Source organism: Anolis carolinensis, unplaced genomic scaffold (assembly GCF_035594765.1).
Source record: "Anolis carolinensis isolate JA03-04 unplaced genomic scaffold, rAnoCar3.1.pri scaffold_13, whole genome shotgun sequence".
In the NCBI taxonomy this organism is placed as follows: domain Eukaryota; kingdom Metazoa; phylum Chordata; class Lepidosauria; order Squamata; family Dactyloidae; genus Anolis; species Anolis carolinensis.
Genome location: NW_026943824.1, coordinates 4291112 through 4309456, shown reverse-complemented (window position 1 = coordinate 4309456; position 18345 = coordinate 4291112). Strand labels below are relative to the sequence as shown.

The window sequence follows — 18345 nt, the reverse complement described above, 5'->3', positions numbered from 1 at the left end:
TTTATGAAATGGTGAAAAAGCATATAGTGTTGCAGCTTCTCAGCCTCAAAAGTTCTGCTGATTTACTGAAACCCTCTTGGTTTAACTCTGCTGCCCTGCTCAGATCACCAACCCTGCCATAGCTTAGTATTTAATGTGTTTACCTTGCTGGTTCTGCACCGGTGAAACTGCCGCTTGCTGGCCTGTTTGCTGTGTTTTCTTCCTTCCTTCCGCGTATGAAGATGTAATGCCTTCCTCCTTGCAGTCACTTCCTAAATGTGAATGACGCCTGTGCTAGCCAATGGCAACACACAGGCTCAGCAGGGCTGCAAGCAAGAATAATTAACCCTGTTTTGTACCCACAGAGAGACAGGAGGGGAAAGAAGTAGTTTTTCTTTAATATGGACTTTGCTACTTCTGGAAATCTGGAAACTCTGAGGATATATTGCATCAGCTAAGCAAATTTGGTAATCTCTGCTGGGTTTTGTATAAAGATTTAATGTGTTAAAATCATAACCTTAAAAACAGCCTCAGAAGAGCAGTAATTCATTAGTTATCTTCTCAGATTTTTGAGTTTTCAGAGTCATGCAGGGATTTGAAAACATTACATATTTGACTACAAGAGTCCCCATGGACTCAAGCTCTTGACATATAGCAAATAGCTCATGCATTGCAAGTTAACTTTGTGAACCTTCAGAATTTGCCAGATTCCATTTATCCATTCTGTATGTGCTGGGTGCATATGGTACTATATGCTGAAGGTTTATTCTGCAATCTAAAGTCTGGACAGAATTTTTCATCCTGATTTTGGTCGACAACCTTTATTACATTATGTACTCATATTTTACAGGTGGGGGGAGATGCAGGCCACTGACCTCCACTTTCAGTGGCTGCAAACATTTTTTAATGTACCGTAAGCATTTGACTTTGCAGCAGTGAGGTGGATGACACCGCTCTCTAAGATCCTGCCAAAGTGCAGAATGTATTTATTTACAATTTATCTTCAGTTCCCTCCTAATAAAAATGGGAGAGTCTGCTTTTGAAGGCTATTATTTGGAAAAAAAGAAAGTGAAAGTGTGCATTTGGAAGCTCATGTAGGTAGCTTAGAACACTGAGCAACTTCACATGCTTGTTGTGCATTGATAATAAAACTGGCAGGGAGATGAATATGTTTGCTGTTTCAAGCTCCCTTTTGCAAGAGTGGAGTAAAATGACTGTTGGAGCTCGGGAAAACTAGCTGCCTTAGATCAGAATTCAGCCCACAGTATGATCAGTGGCCTTGCTAGCAGGGGGATTCGGGGAGTTGTCCAGACTTCCAGGTTCTGGCAATAATAGCAATATTGGGTAAGTGCTAAAACTATTTAATGCACTCGCTTGTCTTTGTCTTCACCCTTGGCACTATAAATGTGTATGTGGATTGCTAACTGTCTATTTCAGCTTGTGTGGTTCTTGGTAGCTAGTTGGCAGAATATTTTTTCTTAAAGTTCTGCTCTTCTTTCTATTGCTTCGTGTTCCTGTCACTGTTTTTTGTGGAGCTTAGACCATTGCAAGCCATTTAAACATTCATGGGAAAAACCAGGATGATGCTTCTGGGCACCTGCTGGCTGCCTCACATGCTACCACACTTGGCTTTTGCTAACTACAAGGAAAAGCTAACATTTTTCAGATGAGATTCCTTGAGCTGATGTCCCCAAAAGAATATTTGTTTAAATCTATTAAATTCTTTTGAGTTGATGGTCTGGGAAGCATTTTGACATTGAAAGGAAATTCCGCAAGATGAGATGCATAATGATATGTAGGCAGCTGCTGAGTGAAATGAAGAAGTTTTAGATGCTTCTTCATAGACATAAGAATGTGCTTTGGCAGATTTTGAGTATGTTTCCCAAGCAGGCTGAGGCAGTAATTGCATCAGAAATGAGAATGCTTGGCGTTCGTAGCTCCAGCAGTTATGAACGGACCACACAAGTGAGTTGACATGTTGATTAAAAAGCTGGCATCCTCTGTAAGAGCAGGAGAGAGAGATTGGGATGACCAATCAGATTTATAGGTGTTCATAACAGTGCCAGCTTACATTTGCCGGGAAAGGGCTTCAAAACCAACAATGCATTTAATTGCTAAGTGGGCTAGCCTGCCATCTACCAGGCCACCCTGAAGTTATCAAACTTTGCTTTAGGTGATTATGAGGATTCATTTTGTTCTGTTTATGCTCAGCCTCTCATGGTAAGATGCAGACCTGACTTGCTATGCCAGGATACTGCTTGAGTAGTGCACATCTGCACATAGACCCTTTACTACTGCCTTCATGTGATCAGTCAAACAAGCCAACATGCTACCCTCAAGCACAGCTTCTTGTTATGTCTGACCTGACAAGTACGGCTGGTGAATCCTTCTTTTTAGGAAGAAGGAATCAGGAAAAATGGATTGTTGGCTGTGTTGATCCCTCTCCACCTATGTCCTATTTTTAAGCCAGCATTACAACTATGTAGGGACGGAATGAGAGCGATAATTTTTGGAGACATGCAGAGTAGCCATTGAGGGGAGACAGGTCTGAGTTTTGGAGCTGCAGAATGGGAATCTTGTGGGCTTCTGATGGGTTTTGTGAATGAGGGGAACACCCCTACATGGGCACAATAAAGTTTTATCTGTTTTGAGTTCACTTTTGCATAAGAGGAAGTGAAATATTGTCCTCTTGGAACTCCTCTGGGCAGTGTGGAAGACCTGTATCAAGTAAGTCGGAATTGAAGCATGAGGCATTAAACACAGCAGGTGATCAAAATGTGGGAGAAAGTGGAAATACGTTTTAAAAAAATAACAACTGGGGGTGGGCAAGCTGCATAGACGAAAGCAGTGGATTCTATCAGTTTTTGCAATTGTGCACCTTCCACCTCAGAGCGTGCTCAGTCAGCCTTTCCATCTGTCTGTGGGTGGGGAAGGTTAGCGCTTTGAAGATTTCCTGGTCCAGGATCAAAAGGCCTTTTGTGTCTGGGATGTGGCCAGTGTTTTCCCTCTGCTCCTGGGTTGGTTTTTATTTTATTTCTTTAACTTCCCTTTTCTGCTACAGCTCTGCCAAGAACAGGGAGACTCCGATGTACCCCTCTCCTTGTAGGGATTGGGCTAGAAGGGAAAAGGAGGGAGAGGAAAGTGGGGAGGGGGGGAGAAGACAGAGGAGGAGGAGGAGGAGGAAGTGTTTCTGGTTCTGTGGGAATGTGCGCTTTCTCCAGCTCTGTAAACAGCTGGTGACTCATTACATAGCTATGGCACTGGAGGGATGCATAGCCCAAGGCATGCTCTGTCTATGAGTGTGTGTACACACATACAAGGGGAACTGCAACCTGCTTCCTTCATGCCACATTCCACACCGCTTCCTTGACTCTTTCTCACTGCAAAAAGAGGTTCCTGGAGGGACAGCCAGCACCGCCCTTCCCCTATTCTACACTTCTGGTGGCTTCACATTCTGCTGTCGCAGGTCAAGTGGTGTGGAGGCAGCTGTGGTGCATGGCCGAAATCCAGTCATGCGGGCAGGAGAGAAGAGCTTGAAAGGCCTGAGTGAGGGCCTCCTTGGAAGGGCTCTGCAAAGCCAAGGTAATGCTGCTGCTGCCGTCGTTGCTGCTGCTTCTGCCACTGGCGTCCGTTCCAGCTTCCTTAGCTCTTTGGGGCCCTACCCTGCCTTATCTTTCTTCCCATTATGGGTCTTGCTTGTGATCTGAACTCCTGACTGCCCCTTAGCTTCATGCTTTGTGGATCAGCTCTGCCTTGGCAGTCCTGAGGCCTGGGACTCCCTTCTAGCATGTCTACATGGTGCTACCTGGCTCTCCTGGACTCTTCTCTTTCTTCAGACCTTCCTTTTCCATATTGTCATTATCACGAAATGGATTCTGCATTTGGTCACATAGATCTCTAGACATTTCACTCTCCCCTCCATGCATATCGGGAATGGCTGGACTAGATGAAATAAATGAGAGTTCCCCTACTTAACTTATGTGGACTACATAACTTCCTGCATTGGCCCCTTTGCACAGGGTTGTATTTTTTGCTTTGCCTCCATACCTCAGCTGTCTTTGTTCCAGATTGACTCCCTTCTCGCTGTCCCATTTCTTTGCTCCAGTTTTCATAGAAACCAGCAGCCATAGATGAGTACAGCATCAGTGTCAGTTCCATCGTCACTATGGAAGTAATTCTCAAAGCCGCACACTTTCAGTGTTAGACAGAAATAGGTAGTGTTCTCACACTGGTATCCAAGGATGCTGGGAGGTGCCCTCAATTATTAAAAGAGACAGATGTCAGCCAGATTCTGAAGCGAGTTTCTTTCTTCACATCTGGGTGTGGTTGCTTAGCAGCAGCATATAGGAAAGTTCCTTTTTAAAGACTACATCTCCCACAACCAGATTCTGAGCGTTGTAATCTCAAAGAGTAACTTCTCCAAATCTGGCCGTATTGAGGGAGGAACATGGGCTCTTCGGATCCTCAACTGTACTTTCCTTTGTTATCTCGCACCGTTCTTTTTGCCTGTTGCTTTAAAGAAGAGGCATGGCCATAAGCAAAAGCAACAGTGTCTCCTGCTGACTTATAATATTGTTTTCTGCTCTCAAAGTGCTGAAACTAGATTGATTTCCCCAAGTCAAAGGAGAAGAAGTGCAGGCCAGCAAATCCGCCCTCGCCCCCCAAAAAATCCAACAACAACATGCTTCCTGTATAGACGCGCTCTGACATCCTTTGCCCCCTTTTTCAAAGGTGCCTTGAAATGAATGAGTTTGCTGACTCTGTTGTCCTCCCAGCGTCTTTGCACAGCAATGACCCCCGAGCCATTTGCTTTTGGGCTTCTCTTGTTTCCATGGTTACTGTCTCAGGGTTGGCTACTTTCCCAAGGTCACCATGGCAACTATTGGAAGGGAATCATGCTTGGGATGCTTTGGCTGGGTATCTTCTCCCCCTCCCTTTTTTTATGAATGATTAGAATGTGTGACACGATGTAGACATAGATGGAGACAAGAATATGTTTCTCCCCCTTTTCTTTTTCACGGTTGAGACAAGGAGAAGGAGATGCGCCGGCCAGGCGGTCATGACTGTTGTTGCCTCCTCCGTCTAGTGCTGCAGCCGGCCCTAAGATCCCATGCTGCTTAGGCGCGACAACAGATAGCCTTTCAAGGTGGTGCGGCCCAGGCTGGCTGGCTGGCAGGGGGAAAGAAGGCGCTGTGATGTCACAGCTGCATTGCCCTCTTCTTCGGTGGTAGGTGCACGGCTCTCCACAGCCCCTCCAAGTGCGCTATGTGCGTGATGCAGGTGTGAAGGCTCTCCCTGAAGTCTAGACAGTCAGACTGTCTCTTGTGCTGCTTGGAAGGATGTAGGGTTTTTTTCCCTAACCAGGACCTGAGGTGAGAGTGAAGGGCAGCTGTCTTCAGCGGGAGGCATTGCTGTTGTACCACATCTCCACATTGCTGGGCAGAAGGCTCTGAGTCAACCCTACCAAGTGAGAAAGTGTTTCTTTCCCCTCTTCTTTCTTTGCAACCTGTTCATCCTTTCCCTCTCCATTTCCCCTTTTACTGTTTTTGCCATCTTGCGTTTTGTATTATGTTGGTTGGCCTTTTGTAAAAGGAATTGCTGCTTTTGAGGCACCACTGGGTTACAGGTGGGTTTCAGGATACTCAGTGTTTGCTCAGTTTCCTCAATGAAGAGTCTGAACCTTTGTTTGTGTACTATTTGCCCCTGATTTTTGTTTGTCAACCTTTTGTATCGGGAGGTGGGGTGAAACAAAGTTGATGCCGGTGTTTGGTGTTTTGCAGAAGCCAGCTTCCAGGTTTGCTGGTGTTTAGGTACATTTGTGCAAGTAATGCAAGACATTGTAAACATTTTTGTGTAAAAACAAACAACCAAAGCAACTAGATACAGTTGCCAAGATTGGTGTAGGAAGGTCGGAGTTTATTTAATGTTCTGGACAAAAGGAACTGAAATTGGATGCTTTCTGTAAAACCAGGGTTGAGATCATTTCATTGGGGGGAGGGGATTATAGGGACCAAACTGTCCTCAAGATATTTTAGAATGAAGTAATCATAAAGATTCTATGGTGACTAATAACATTGTATCCAACGATGGTTGGATGAACCGGGTGGGGTGAATCTCACCCAGCTGTGTCCACCGGGTTTCGGGGTCCATCAGCAGGCCAGGGTGGAGGGGCGGGGAGGTGGAGTTGCGGTGATCTTTCGGCAGTCTATCGCCCTGATCAGATGCACCGTTCCACAATCTATGGGGTTTGAATGTGTCCTGCTGAAGGTGGGAGCCCGAGACAGCTTGGGGATTCTGTTGGTGTACCGTCCACCCCGCGACCCAGCAGTCTCCCTGCGTGAGCTAGCAGAAGTGGTCTCTAATGCGGCCTTGGTCTCCCAACAACTCATAGTTTTGGGAGACTTTAACATCCATGCCGAGACCACATTAACAGGTGCAGCTCAGGATTTCATGGTTGCCATGACGACCATGGGGCTGACTCAAGTTATATCTGGGCCCACACATCAGGCGGGACACACGTTGGACCTGGTTTTTATTGTGGACAGTGGGACAGTCAGAGTGGAAGAGCAAAATATTCTTCCATTGTCATGGTCTGACCATCATCTGATCTGTTTAAGTTTCGCCGTGGCTTCTAACCTCCGCAGGGGTGGTGGACCCATTAAGATGGTCCGCCCCAGGAGGCTGATGGATCCGGATGGACTTCTGAGGTCTCTTGGGGATCTTCCTGTTCTGGAGACTGGCGATCCTGTTGATGTCCTGGCTGATCGTTATAACAGCGAGTTGGCAAGGGCACTTGACACGATCGCTCCCGAACGTCCCCTTTCGCTGCGTAGAGTCACGTCGACTCCTTGGTTCACTGAGGAGCTGGCCGTGATGAAGCGTACGAGGAGGGGACTAGAGTGCATCTGGAGAAAATCTCAGGATGTGTCCGACCAAGCACGGGCTAAAGCCGCTATTAAGGCTTACTCCGTGGCTCTGCGAGCAGCCAGGAAAGCTTTCACGACTGCCCGCATAGCGTCTGCAGCCAATAGGCCATCGGAGTTGTTCCGAGTTGTTGGAGAGCTCCTGCGGCCTCCTGAGGCCCAGGAGCTTCCCGATGACTTGGCAACTCGGTGTAGCGATTTCGCACACCATTTCGCAGGCAAAGTTGCTCAGATACGTCATGAGTTGGACTCCAGCTTGACTGTGGTTTCAGCGGAGGTAACCGAGGCACCTGTCGGTTCCATCTTATGGGATTCTTTCCGGCTTGTTCTTCCTGATGACGTGGAGGGGATTCTTGGGTCTGTGAGGGCGACCACTTGTGCTCTGGATCCTTGTCCCTCTTGGTTGGTTAAACTGGCCAAAGATGGGCTGTTGGAGTGGTTTGTGGCCATAATAAATGCCTCCTTGGGTCAGGGGTCATTTCCATCCTGTTTTAAGCAAGCGGTGGTAAAACCGTTGCTAAAAAAGACCTCGCTAGACCCATTGGTTTGTGACAATTACAGACCAATCTCCAACCTTCCATTTTTGGGCAAGGTTCTGGAGCGGGTGGTTGCCACGCAGCTCCAGGAGTTCCTCGATGACACTGATTTTCTGGACCGCTCGCAGTCGGGCTTCAGGCCTGGGCACAGTACCGAGACGGCTTTGGTCGCCTTGGTGGATGACCTCCGCAGGGAGCTGGACAGGGGGAGTGTGACCCTGCTGGTTCTCCTGGATATCTCAGCGGCTTTCGATACCATCGACCATGGTATCCTTCTGGGGAGGCTCTCCGGGATGGGGCTCGGGGGCACGGTTCTGCTGTGGCTCCAGTCCTTCCTGGAGGGTCGTTCCCAGATGGTGAAGCTGGGGGACACCTGCTCAGACCCCTGGCCATTGACCTGTGGGGTTCCGCAGGGGTCTATTTTATCCCCCATGCTATTTAACATCTACATGAAACCGCTGGGAGAGGTCATCCGGAGTTTTGGAGGGCGTTGCCATCTCTACGCAGATGACACGCAAATCCACTATTCCTTTCCACCTGACTCCAAGGAAGCCCCTCGGATGCTGAACCAGTGCCTGGCCGCTGTGGCGGACTGGATGAGGAGGAACAAGCTGAGGATCAATCCTGACAAGACAGAGGCCCTCCTGGTCAATCGTGCGTCGGATCGGGGTATTGGGTGGCAACCTGTGCTGGACGGGGTTGCACTCCCCCTGAAATCACAGGTCCGCAGTTTGGGGGTCCTCCTGGATTCAGCGTTGACGCTTGAGGCTCAGGTGTCGGCGGTGGCCGGGAGGGCCTTCGCACAACTCAAACTTGTGCGCCAACTGCGACCATACCTCGTGAAGTCTGATTTGACCACGGTGGTCCATGCCCTAGTTACCTCCAGACTGGACTACTGTAATGCACTCTACGTGGGGCTTCCCTTGAAGACGGCCCGGAAATTACAACTGGTCCAACGCTCGGCAGCCAGATTAATAACGGGGGCAAATTACAGGGAGAGATCCACTCCCTTGTTTAAGGAGCTCCACTGGCTGCCGTTCATCTTCCGGTCCCAATTCAAGGTGCAGACCATCATCTATAAAGCCCTGAACGGTTTGGGACCCACCTACCTCCGTGATCGTATCTCCTTCCATAAACCTGCCCGTTCCTTGCGATCATCCGGAGAGGCCCTGTTATCACCATTGCCTATATCCCAGGCTCGCCTTGTAAGTACAAGGGAGAGGGCCTTCTCTGCTGTGGCCCCCCGATTGTGGAACTCACTTCCCACTGAAATAAGGCAAGCTCCCACTCTGTTAGCTTTTAGGAGAGAATTAAAAACATGGCTCTTCCATTGTGCTTTCGGTGAGTAATGTCTGTCATATATCTCCGTATTACTCCCCTCCGAACTTCTATCCTCCAGATTACCCCTTCCAAATGTCCCTGCCCATAGTGGAGTACTTCTCTGTCCCTCTCACTCCGGGTTTTATCTTTGTGTTCAAGTGGCCTGCCCTTGATTTATAGTTTTTTTGTTTTTGTTTTTTTTTCTTGATTTCTTGATGTTCTGTTTATTATTATTTATTGTATTTTAAATGGTGTTATGATATGTTGTTCTTATATTTTATTATGTTGTATTGCTCTGGGCATGGCCCCATGTTAGCCGCCCCGAGTCCCCATTGGGGAGATGGTGGCGGGGTATAAATAAAGTTTTATTATTATTATTATTATTATTCCAGAACTCTGGTGGCGGTGGTGGGTGCAATTCTTTCCTCCATAACTTCGTAATAATATGGACTAAAACAACATTCAACTTGGATTGTTTCTCTTAGTCTTACTTTCTTCTCCCTACCTGATTTATTTTTAGTTACTTTATTCTTTGCTTTATTAAAGGCTTCTGCTGAGCTAGACAAACCAGGGACCTGAGTTAGTGTGAGGCAGCTTTATCTAGCATTCATTCACATCTATAATCACATTTCCCTCATTGAGTATTAGCAACTTGCTATGCCACTACATAAGATGATTTAGGATTTTGCAGAAGAGCTAATCTGCTGTGATTTGCAGCCCAGTACAAACAGCAAGATGGACCACATCCTCTTGTTAAATTGCACTAGGGAAAAATGAATGTCTGTATGCAGATTTGCGGACTCTTGCTTGCTTTGACGAAGGAGGGAGTAGCAGAAGTAGCTGCTTGAAAATCTGCTTTTCATTCAAGACATTTGTTTCCAAAACAGTTATGTTTGTGATGCCTGAATGAGATACAGAGGACGAGGGATGTCCTTTGGCACCTGTAAGCATCCTGAGTGAATCCATTGTCCTGTGAAGAACAGCCTTCACATACTGCTACGCAGGCTGGAGATGAGGGGAATTTTAATCCAATATACCATATTTTGAGGTCACTATGTCCTAAACTATGATGGAATCTCTGCTTACACACTAATGGACTTAATGGCTGGCAAGCTGCATTATGAGATCCCAAATAAGTGCTTGTTTCTAAGGCTCCAGAAGGAGTTGGAAAAAAGAAAAAGCCCTGGATGAAGTCAAACAGATAAGTGTTGGAAAGATAAGCAGTGCTCTTTGAGTCTAAATGTGTCATAAATATCAGGAGGATTTCCTACTTTACATGTCTTTGCTGGACACTTTTTCTAACTCTGTGTACTAAGTTTAACTTGTTGCCTCTCATTTCTTCTCTTCCCCTGCAGTTGCAATTTCTGAGCAGTTCTGTCCAGAAGACGGTGCCCAGGTTATGACGACTAATCCAAAGCCGAACAAAGCATTAAAGGTAAGGCAGTATCAATGAAACAAGAGAGCCCCGCAATAAAATATTGCATTATGGAGGACTCCTGTTAAGAATGCCAGCTTCTCCATTCCTTTTCCCCTCCTTTTGTGTTCCCCGGCCCACCAACAGTTTGCATCCTACGTCCACCAAGCACAACTGGTCCTTATTGGACTTTTTCTTTCCTGTTTTCTTTTTCACCTACAGATTTGGTTATGGGGCAGGATTGTACTTCTGTACATATCAGAGGTCTGCTGATAATAATCTTTCCCTGTTCTGGGGTTTTGACTGCCCAATTGTTAGAAAGAGAGTGGACGATTAGGCAAATTTATTGAGAATGGCTTCTCAGACTGGTAAAAAAAAGCTGTGGATTATCCCATTGGCTGATGAACAAGGGGCAGATCACTCCCTCCCACTCTCCTGGAGGAATGAAGTGAACTGCCAGTCTGCCATCAACCTGTTAAGTCATTTCCTTCCATCAAATTCCTCATAGGTTTAGGTTACTACAATGATTCTTAAATATGCTCGATTAGACAAACCCAGAATTGATCTTTGAACTGTTGGCTATAAAAATGGTTTGCTTAACAGTACATCTTATCTAGTATAGCTTCTCTAGCATTCCTTAAAATGACATTCACTGCTCTAATGTCTTGTATGAAGAAACAACCATCTTTTGTGTACTTTGTCCTTAGAAGAAATTTTGTGTCTCTTTAAAAAGAAATATTGAAACCATACGAATTAAATTAGTCTAAATGCATTTGTTGATGACTTTGAGATTAGAATAGTATTGAATATTGGGCTAAGCAGCAGTTTTATAAAGTAGACCAAATCTTGTGAGAAAATTCATGGCACTTTCACAGATCAAGATTCATAGTGCGATGGCTGGAGAACATTTGTGGCATGCAGAAACTTCCATGTTTAATCCTGTGCTTTCGGTTCATAGTATTTGTGATAGCAGTCTGAGTGTTACCTCTGCCTAATACCTATGAGAATTGGTAATTGAATCATTCAGTTCTGACTTTATGGACATACCATCTAATTCTATATGAGAGCATTTAATATGCTCAGGCCTGATAACAGATTTCCTGAATGTCTTGATTTGGACATAATTTCCCTGTATAATCATTTGAACCATTTCCTTTTCCTTTCTTTGGGGAAAATGTACATGGGGGGCCCTTCTGTTTAACATCCTGCATGTGATGTAATTTCTGGAGAGGAAGAAAGGGACTAGTCTCTACTTCCTGTCCATCAGGTGGTGCTGTATTCTGACAGTGTTTCAGAAAGTAAAAAAGGCCAAGTTTTAGATCTAGGAAGGCATGACATTGCTTGTAGTCATGCTTTATTAGGCCAATGCAAACTTGCAGTGGGGTTAAGGTAAATTAAACTTTTGAATAATCAAATTATGTTTTTAATGTAACGAATAGCTGTAACATTTCACAGTGGTAGCTGAGAACAATATACTGAGGTGAACAATGGCTTGGAAGGAAGAGTTGCAGGCAAAAATGATTCATTACCTTATGGTACCCCAGAACCTGTTCCCCAGTTGAAATTTTGTGCAATAATGTACAAATACGTGATTTTAATACAGTGCATCTAACCAAAACTATGCAAACAACATAGTCAGAGCACAAGTCCATTAACAATGTGTTCATATTTCTACAAGAGGAAACACTGAGGCATAGAAATAGCTTATGGACCAGCCATGGCATGGAATACATTTTTCCTTACAGTGTTGTTTCTTATTGGGAGTCTGCAAATAATCCAGGTAGCTACCATTAAATCTGGTATGCTATCTGCCCACCTCTCCATTTCCACTATAGCAAATCTAGACATGGAAAGAAGGCATACTCTCAAATACTCTGGACTGGAACAATTTAAAGCATCTTGATTTCTGGCCAGAAACTGCTGAAAACCAGATCTGAGCTAGTATTGATTGAAAGGCAAACAGCAAAGCACATGATTCGCTGATGTTATCAGACAGTATGCAAGAGCAGCCCTTGACCAGGCACAGCGCAGTAGACTAGGTAACCCGAAAGGTACCAAGGTGTGAAGGACAGTGAACTAGGAGAGCCAGACTATTTCGTTATAGTTCACCTCTCTCATACGTTCTGTGACGCTGATGTCCACAGGTCAAGGAGGAGTCAGGAGAGAACGCCCCGGTGCTCAGTGACGATGAACTTGTGTCGATGTCTGTGCGGGAGCTGAACCAGCACTTGCGGGGTCTGACGAAAGAGGAGGTCATCCGCCTGAAGCAGCGGCGGCGCACGCTCAAGAATCGGGGCTACGCTGCCAGCTGCCGCATCAAGCGCGTAACACAGAAGGAGGAGCTGGAGAGGCAGCGGGTGGAGTTGCAGCAGGAGGTGGAGAAACTTGCCCGGGAGAACAGCAGCATGAAGCTCGAGCTGGATGCCCTGCGCTCCAAGTATGAGGCCCTGCAGACCTTTGCCCGCACGGTTGCCCGAGGGCCCATCACCCCGACCAAAGTCGCCACCACCAGCGTCATCACCATTGTGAAGTCGGCAGAAATCTCTTCCAGTTCAGTGCCCTTTTCAGCAGCATCCTAGTGGGGAGAACTATAGGAAACCTTTGGGAAAGAGAGGGTGAGGCTTGCCTGCCTTCCTAATCAACAGCCTGTTTTTTCTAGAGCCACAAAGAGGACACTTCAAAGGGAAAACTAAACTGGCTGCTCTGGTGTTCACTTCTGAGTTCTTGCGAGCCTCTTGTGACTGAAATTGGAACTGTGTACCTTGAATGAACTGTTGCAGGAAGGGCCTTGCTCAACTATTTCCCAGAGCCTTGAGAGGAGACATCTAGATGCCTCGGGAAAGCTTTGGATGAAACGTGACCATCCAGAAACAGCTGGCAGAATCATCGGGTACAATGAATGAATGGCTGAATGAAAAACAGTTGTCCTCCCTTCAGGAAAAAAAAATGAATGTTATCCCATCATGGTTATCATTGTGACTTCCATAGGATGGGCAGTAAAAGGTTTGTCTCTGGAGCAGCATGCACTTGAGAGTTCATCAAAATGTTGAAGGTTAGAGCCCTTGTTCTCCAGATATGAAAAGCCCTCATAGGTGAATGTCCCCATGAGTTGGAAGCTGATATGACTGTGCTGTGTGGACTAGCCAAATGAAACACCTACAATGCAAAAATCACCCATTAGTTGCTTCCGTATGGTGTGCCTGTGAATTGGGTATCAATTCTTAATGTGCTCTTGTTGCTTCCAACAATTTACTCCAATACCAGCAGCTTTTAAAATTCAGGTTCCAAAATGAGAAGAGAAAATGGCAAACAAGTAGAAAGACCGAGATAGTTGGTTAATTTGGTAAGAGAAGAAATGTTAGAAGAGGAATTGTTGTAGGAGTCAGTACTGTGAGAAGGTGTTTCCTAACAAGCACGCTAAAGGACCTGCGAAGAACAGACAGGCAGGAATAAACAGAAAGTTGCAGTGAGCCACAGAAACAAATGTGTGTAATCTTTCTTTCTTCAAAAGGGCTCACTCTTCAACACAAATAGATGGTGAAGCTGAAAGAGCAGTGAAAACAAAGTGGTCATGTTCAACAGATTGCTTTGTAGTTTCTGGGTCTCAAAAATGAGAAAATGGATTCCTGGATATACTCCCAATAAATAGATGGCATTTCTTGAGACAGTACAGATTGGGTTGGAAATGAGAAAGTCAATTGAAGTTGATCAGCAGTGTAGGAAAAGGTCAGAATTGGAGGACAGGTGGATGGACTAAGGTGTGAAACTGCATGCATGATAAAAAATGGCATGGCCATGGGTCTTGAGTTTGTTTGAGTCAGGTAGGAGGTTTTTGTGGAGGGGAGAAAAGAAAGCAAAGTTTAAGGGGTTTATTGGGAGTGGAAAGGAGTGGCCAGTGGCCAAGGCAAGTTTGCAAATGAGGTTCCTGGCAGGTGAAGAATTCTAGTAAATGAAGGAAGGAGGAAGAAGCAACAAAGGTGTAAAATTAAATGAAATATGAGGTTGTATGAGTTGGCTTAGGGTGGATGTGCCTGTAAAGCAAAAAAGCATCTTTTTCAGAGCTTGAAAAGGTTCCTTTTTGGATTGTAATTCCCAGAATTACCCTCGCCGTTGTGGCTACTGTAATCTCCAGTGTATATTTTTTTCAAGTTTTGTTCATTTATCATTGTCATCTTTTAGCACTATTGCCTAAGGCTTGAGATTCACAGGTAAAAGAGGAAGGTTCTGTGACTTGGAGAACCAGTCAGACAAAGTCCCATGTGTTCAGATGGGTTAGATTGAGGATGTTTTGAATGCTTCCCCATGTAAGAGACTACGACCCCTCTTCCACATGTAATATGTGCCAAGTAATCATGTTGGAGAAATAGGCCCTCCTAGAAGTTCTTCAGTATTTTGTGTGGGGAAGCATTCAGATACCCAGCTACCCACATGTTGCATGCAATGGGGTGGCTCTTCTGTAAGTATTCTGGTCTGGATAACTTGAAAAGCAGAACTGCATCTGTTGTAAACTGCATTGTGGAAGGGAGGAGCACTGACTGTCCCAAAGATGCTCCCATAAAATACAGTGCCAGGTCCTGAGCAAGGGATAACCACATTGATATTTCCAGTCTGGGCAAGAGGTAGCTAGATTGGCAGTTCCCAGTATTTCCTTTTTCCCCAGTCTTGCATTGTCCTCTGAAATGCAACTTAATATTCTGTTTACCTATGCTGCTTATGACTCTCTCAGCAAAAGCTGAGGAAGAAAAGAAATGAAGATATTATTATATATCACTATTGCTTGCTCTTAGAGGGTTTTTTTTGGGAAATCCTGGGACTTCTGCAAGCTTCTTGAGCTCTTAAAGCATAGGAAAAGGGCCACAACGCTTGCACTGTTGGAGCTTCCAAAACCTATATTACTGGCTAGTGTGGGCTTAAGAGTATCTGGATACTTCATACCATGTATTTTTTACTGTTGCCCCATGGCTTATTTTCAAGCACAAACCAAAATGTCCTCCAAAGCAAAGAGCCATATTTTGGCAAAAACCATAAAAGTATGAGAGAGTAGAGCTGTTGTTGGTTTCACTGTAGAGATAAGAAAAGTCTGGAGCAGCCGTGTCAGCATGTAGCCATTCCAGTGCATGGGGTTTCTATTCCCATCACATGTGATGGGAAGACAGATGTGATAGGAGAGGTAGTCCCATACATTTGCGGTGGTCTCAGTTGAGAAAGGCTGGGTTGGAAGTACATGTGGAAGCTGCTACATCTGGGAAAGGAAGAAATCTTCCCATTTAGACTGGACCATGAGGTGCCCTCTTCCACAGAGAATCGTTTTGTAAGGGCCTAGTCCAATAAGTGTTTAGCTTGTGGTCGTCAAGTTACATGGATGTGCAAGTCAAGAGTTGTCTTGTCTCTTGTATTAGTTGTAACATTTTCTGTTGAAATGAGAAAAAGGAGACTTTTCTCAGTGGCACTTCCTTGCAGAAATACAGCATTTCTTAGGAGTTTAGGTGGACAAGTAATTTATAAACAAAGTAAATGGGAGACACCCTGACAACTGTAGTTCTGTTAAATTGCTGCTTCCAATTGTTAGAGCTAGAAATTTGGATACACAGATCTTGTGTTGCCCCTTGGCAGCAGTATCACTGTGTCTTTTGCTGGTACAAAGCTACCTTCTGGTCATTCAGATAACTATTTGAAAGATCTCTACCTTTTCTCCATTACCATACTTACTATCATTATCATTACCCCATGATCTACATGGGATCTTCCTATTTTTAGGTATTAGTGCCCCAGTCTCCATGTTTCTTTAGATTGCCATGCCTTTATGTATTGACATTCTAAAGAGACATAGGGCTACAAGCCTGGGGCAGGATGGTAGGATAGCTCTGTGTGCTAATTTCACCAGTGATCTGGTAGGACGAAGAGTTGGAACAATCTTTGAGAATTAACAACATCTAGACTTTGTAGTTAACTTGAGAGCCAAGGGCAGCTTCATTTGGGTAAATGATGGCCCCCTCTTTCCCCACAGCAAAACAATGGGAATGTGTGCCTTTGCAATTTGATTAGAAGCATGAGGCCTAAAACATAATTAAAGCTGTTGATACCATAGTCATGGTAGGTAATCCATATTGGATATCAGTTTAAGGACCATGTGGAAATATTTGAGAGACACACATATAGATACAGATATATATATATATATATAAATATATAAAATAAATGCATAATTATATACATTTTATCGTACAGATTTTTTGTAAAAGTTATTGGCTGTGTGTGTGCGTGCGCGTGTTTGTGTGAGATATTATTGATTTCCTTATTTAAGAAACCAAACACCCGCCTCCGGCAAGGAATGTGAGAGGAGTGGGGAAAAAGGGAAAGAGTTATTGTTCTTTCTCTGGTGAGGCCAGAGAAATCAAAGTGCCATACGGGTGTTGGTAAAAGAAATATGAAAGTGTCTGCAACATTTTGATCCTGGAGGAGAAAACCAATGGCATCCACTTGAAATACTTCCCTCCCAAAAAATGGACTTTCCAAAGAGGCAAGTTGACTGTGCCATCAAACAGCTTGAAGGAGCTGTGCAAGGACTGTGTTGTCCTTTACCCTTTCTTCCTCGCACCTGGGCCTCCTGCTTTAGGGATCTTGTTCAAACCTTCCATGAAAGCACTTGTGTATAGGAAATCACATAAAAGCCATATGTGTAAACCACCACTGTCACTATATGTAGGCTTTGAGGGGTATGTTCACTCAACACCTCCTCTACAATACCCCTTTCTGCAATCTGATTCCACCTTGTTTTCCAGGTTCCATCCTGCCTTTTTGTCAGATTTGTTTTACCATCCCAAGGCAGAGCTTGCACCCAGTTAGTGTTTGTTTCCGGTCCAAAATCCAGCCCTGCAAGGGGTCAACTCTGTGGGCTGTAATGCTTCTTTCCCCATCCCAAATGCTGTTTCTCTCATAGGAAGGCTAGAATCAGTGGTTATGGGAAAGTTCATGTGTGCGTCTTATTGTTTCGTCTGTTACACCCACAATTCACATGGCTTGCCAGTTAGTGACCAGTGTCTTGTCTTGCTTTTCAGTGGCATTGAGCTTTCTGCCTTTGCATCTGCTTTCCTTCCAAAAATGTCAGAAAGGGAAAGGTGATCTGGCAAACTAGAAACGGCCATGGGTAGCCAGTTGTGATATTGGTTGGACTGTTTTTCCCCTCTGGATGCTGAGTATCATTGCTGTACACATTACAGTTGTGATTATTGGACTGGACTTCCAGCAACAGTGGTGGATAATGGTTCTGAATGTAATGCACTCTGCTTTAAAAATGAAAAGAAAACCATTCCTATGTGAAATACCATAAACGAGTATATTAGGGGGAGAACTGTGCTACATCCTTCCCCTTTCTGTGCCATTTTATTTCATACAGGGTGATTCAATTTAAATATGGTCAGTTTAAAAAAATCCCACTCCCCCCATAAGTAGTATAATGTAGAATTCTACTTCATCAGCATGCCATCTCAATCTTCATCATGCGCAACATGGCTTTTGAATATTAGAAAACAAACCAGGCTGAATCATTTAGGCTTGCCATGAAGGCTATACACTAAAGATGCTGAAAAGCAAATGAAAGTCAGGTGGGGATTATTTAATAGAGGAAATGAGAAGGAAATCTAGATTCATGATATGCCAAGAGCTCCAAAAATAAAGATCCCCCCCCTCCCCGCTTCATTGTGATGGAAGGCTTTCCAGTGATGATACACATCTGAGTGCTTCACTCCCCCTCTTTAAAAAAAAAAAGGAAATCTCCTGGTATTTGTGTTCCTTTTAATCACGTGTCCATTCTATTCTCTGTGGTTTACTCAGTTCATTTCAATATTTATTTTTGTGCTGCTTTTTTTTACTATGAAATAAATTATTGATATATCAAGTAATGTGAGTGCCTGTTTTCGTAAGGCGTATACACTGTGTGTGTGTCCAACCTCCTTTCCCCCCATTTTGACAAAAAAAACCCCAACAACATAATGTTAATTTATTGCTGTAGATTTGAAGCTGCAATGACTATTTTTTTGTACCTTTCCAATAAAGCATTTTCTGGTTTCAGACTTGACCTGGTCTGTGATCTGTGTGTTCAGAGCTCAGGGTTCTTGATTTTCAAGCAGCTTTATCTGATGTGTTGTCAAGTGTTTTCATGGCTGGACACAAC

General features: G+C 44.6%; 3 protein-coding genes across 4 annotated transcripts in view; 2 read left to right on the top strand and 1 right to left on the bottom strand.

Moving 5' to 3' along the window:
• The window catches only part of LOC100553663 (lysosomal alpha-glucosidase), a 29065-nt gene extending 28841 nt beyond the window's left edge, over nucleotides 1–224 (bottom strand). The window contains exon 1 of the mRNA XM_008118399.3: nucleotides 144–224. The gene's annotated coding sequence lies outside the window, so the exon portion shown is untranslated. The remainder of the gene's footprint in view (nucleotides 1–143) is intronic.
• A 3021-nt stretch (nucleotides 225–3245) lies between these two features.
• On the top strand, nucleotides 3246–18249 carry mafk (MAF bZIP transcription factor K). Of its 2 annotated transcripts, none has more exons than XM_008118392.3 (3): nucleotides 3246–3561; nucleotides 10114–10193; nucleotides 12317–18249. In XM_008118392.3, exons 1-3 carry the CDS (start codon nucleotides 3492–3494, stop codon nucleotides 12749–12751), a joined length of 585 nt encoding a protein of 194 aa, XP_008116599.1. In that variant the 5' UTR covers nucleotides 3246–3491; the 3' UTR covers nucleotides 12752–18249. The 2 variants fall into 2 exon arrangements, with proteins under 2 accessions (XP_008116599.1, XP_003225868.1); XM_003225820.4 differs by lacking the exon at nucleotides 3246–3561 and adding an exon at nucleotides 5395–5446.
• elfn1 (extracellular leucine rich repeat and fibronectin type III domain containing 1) overlaps nucleotides 10114–18345 on the top strand; it is a 364525-nt gene continuing 356293 nt past the window's right edge. Inside the window, exon 1 of the mRNA XM_062964146.1 lies at nucleotides 10114–10193. The gene's annotated coding sequence lies outside the window, so the exon portion shown is untranslated. The remainder of the gene's footprint in view (nucleotides 10194–18345) is intronic.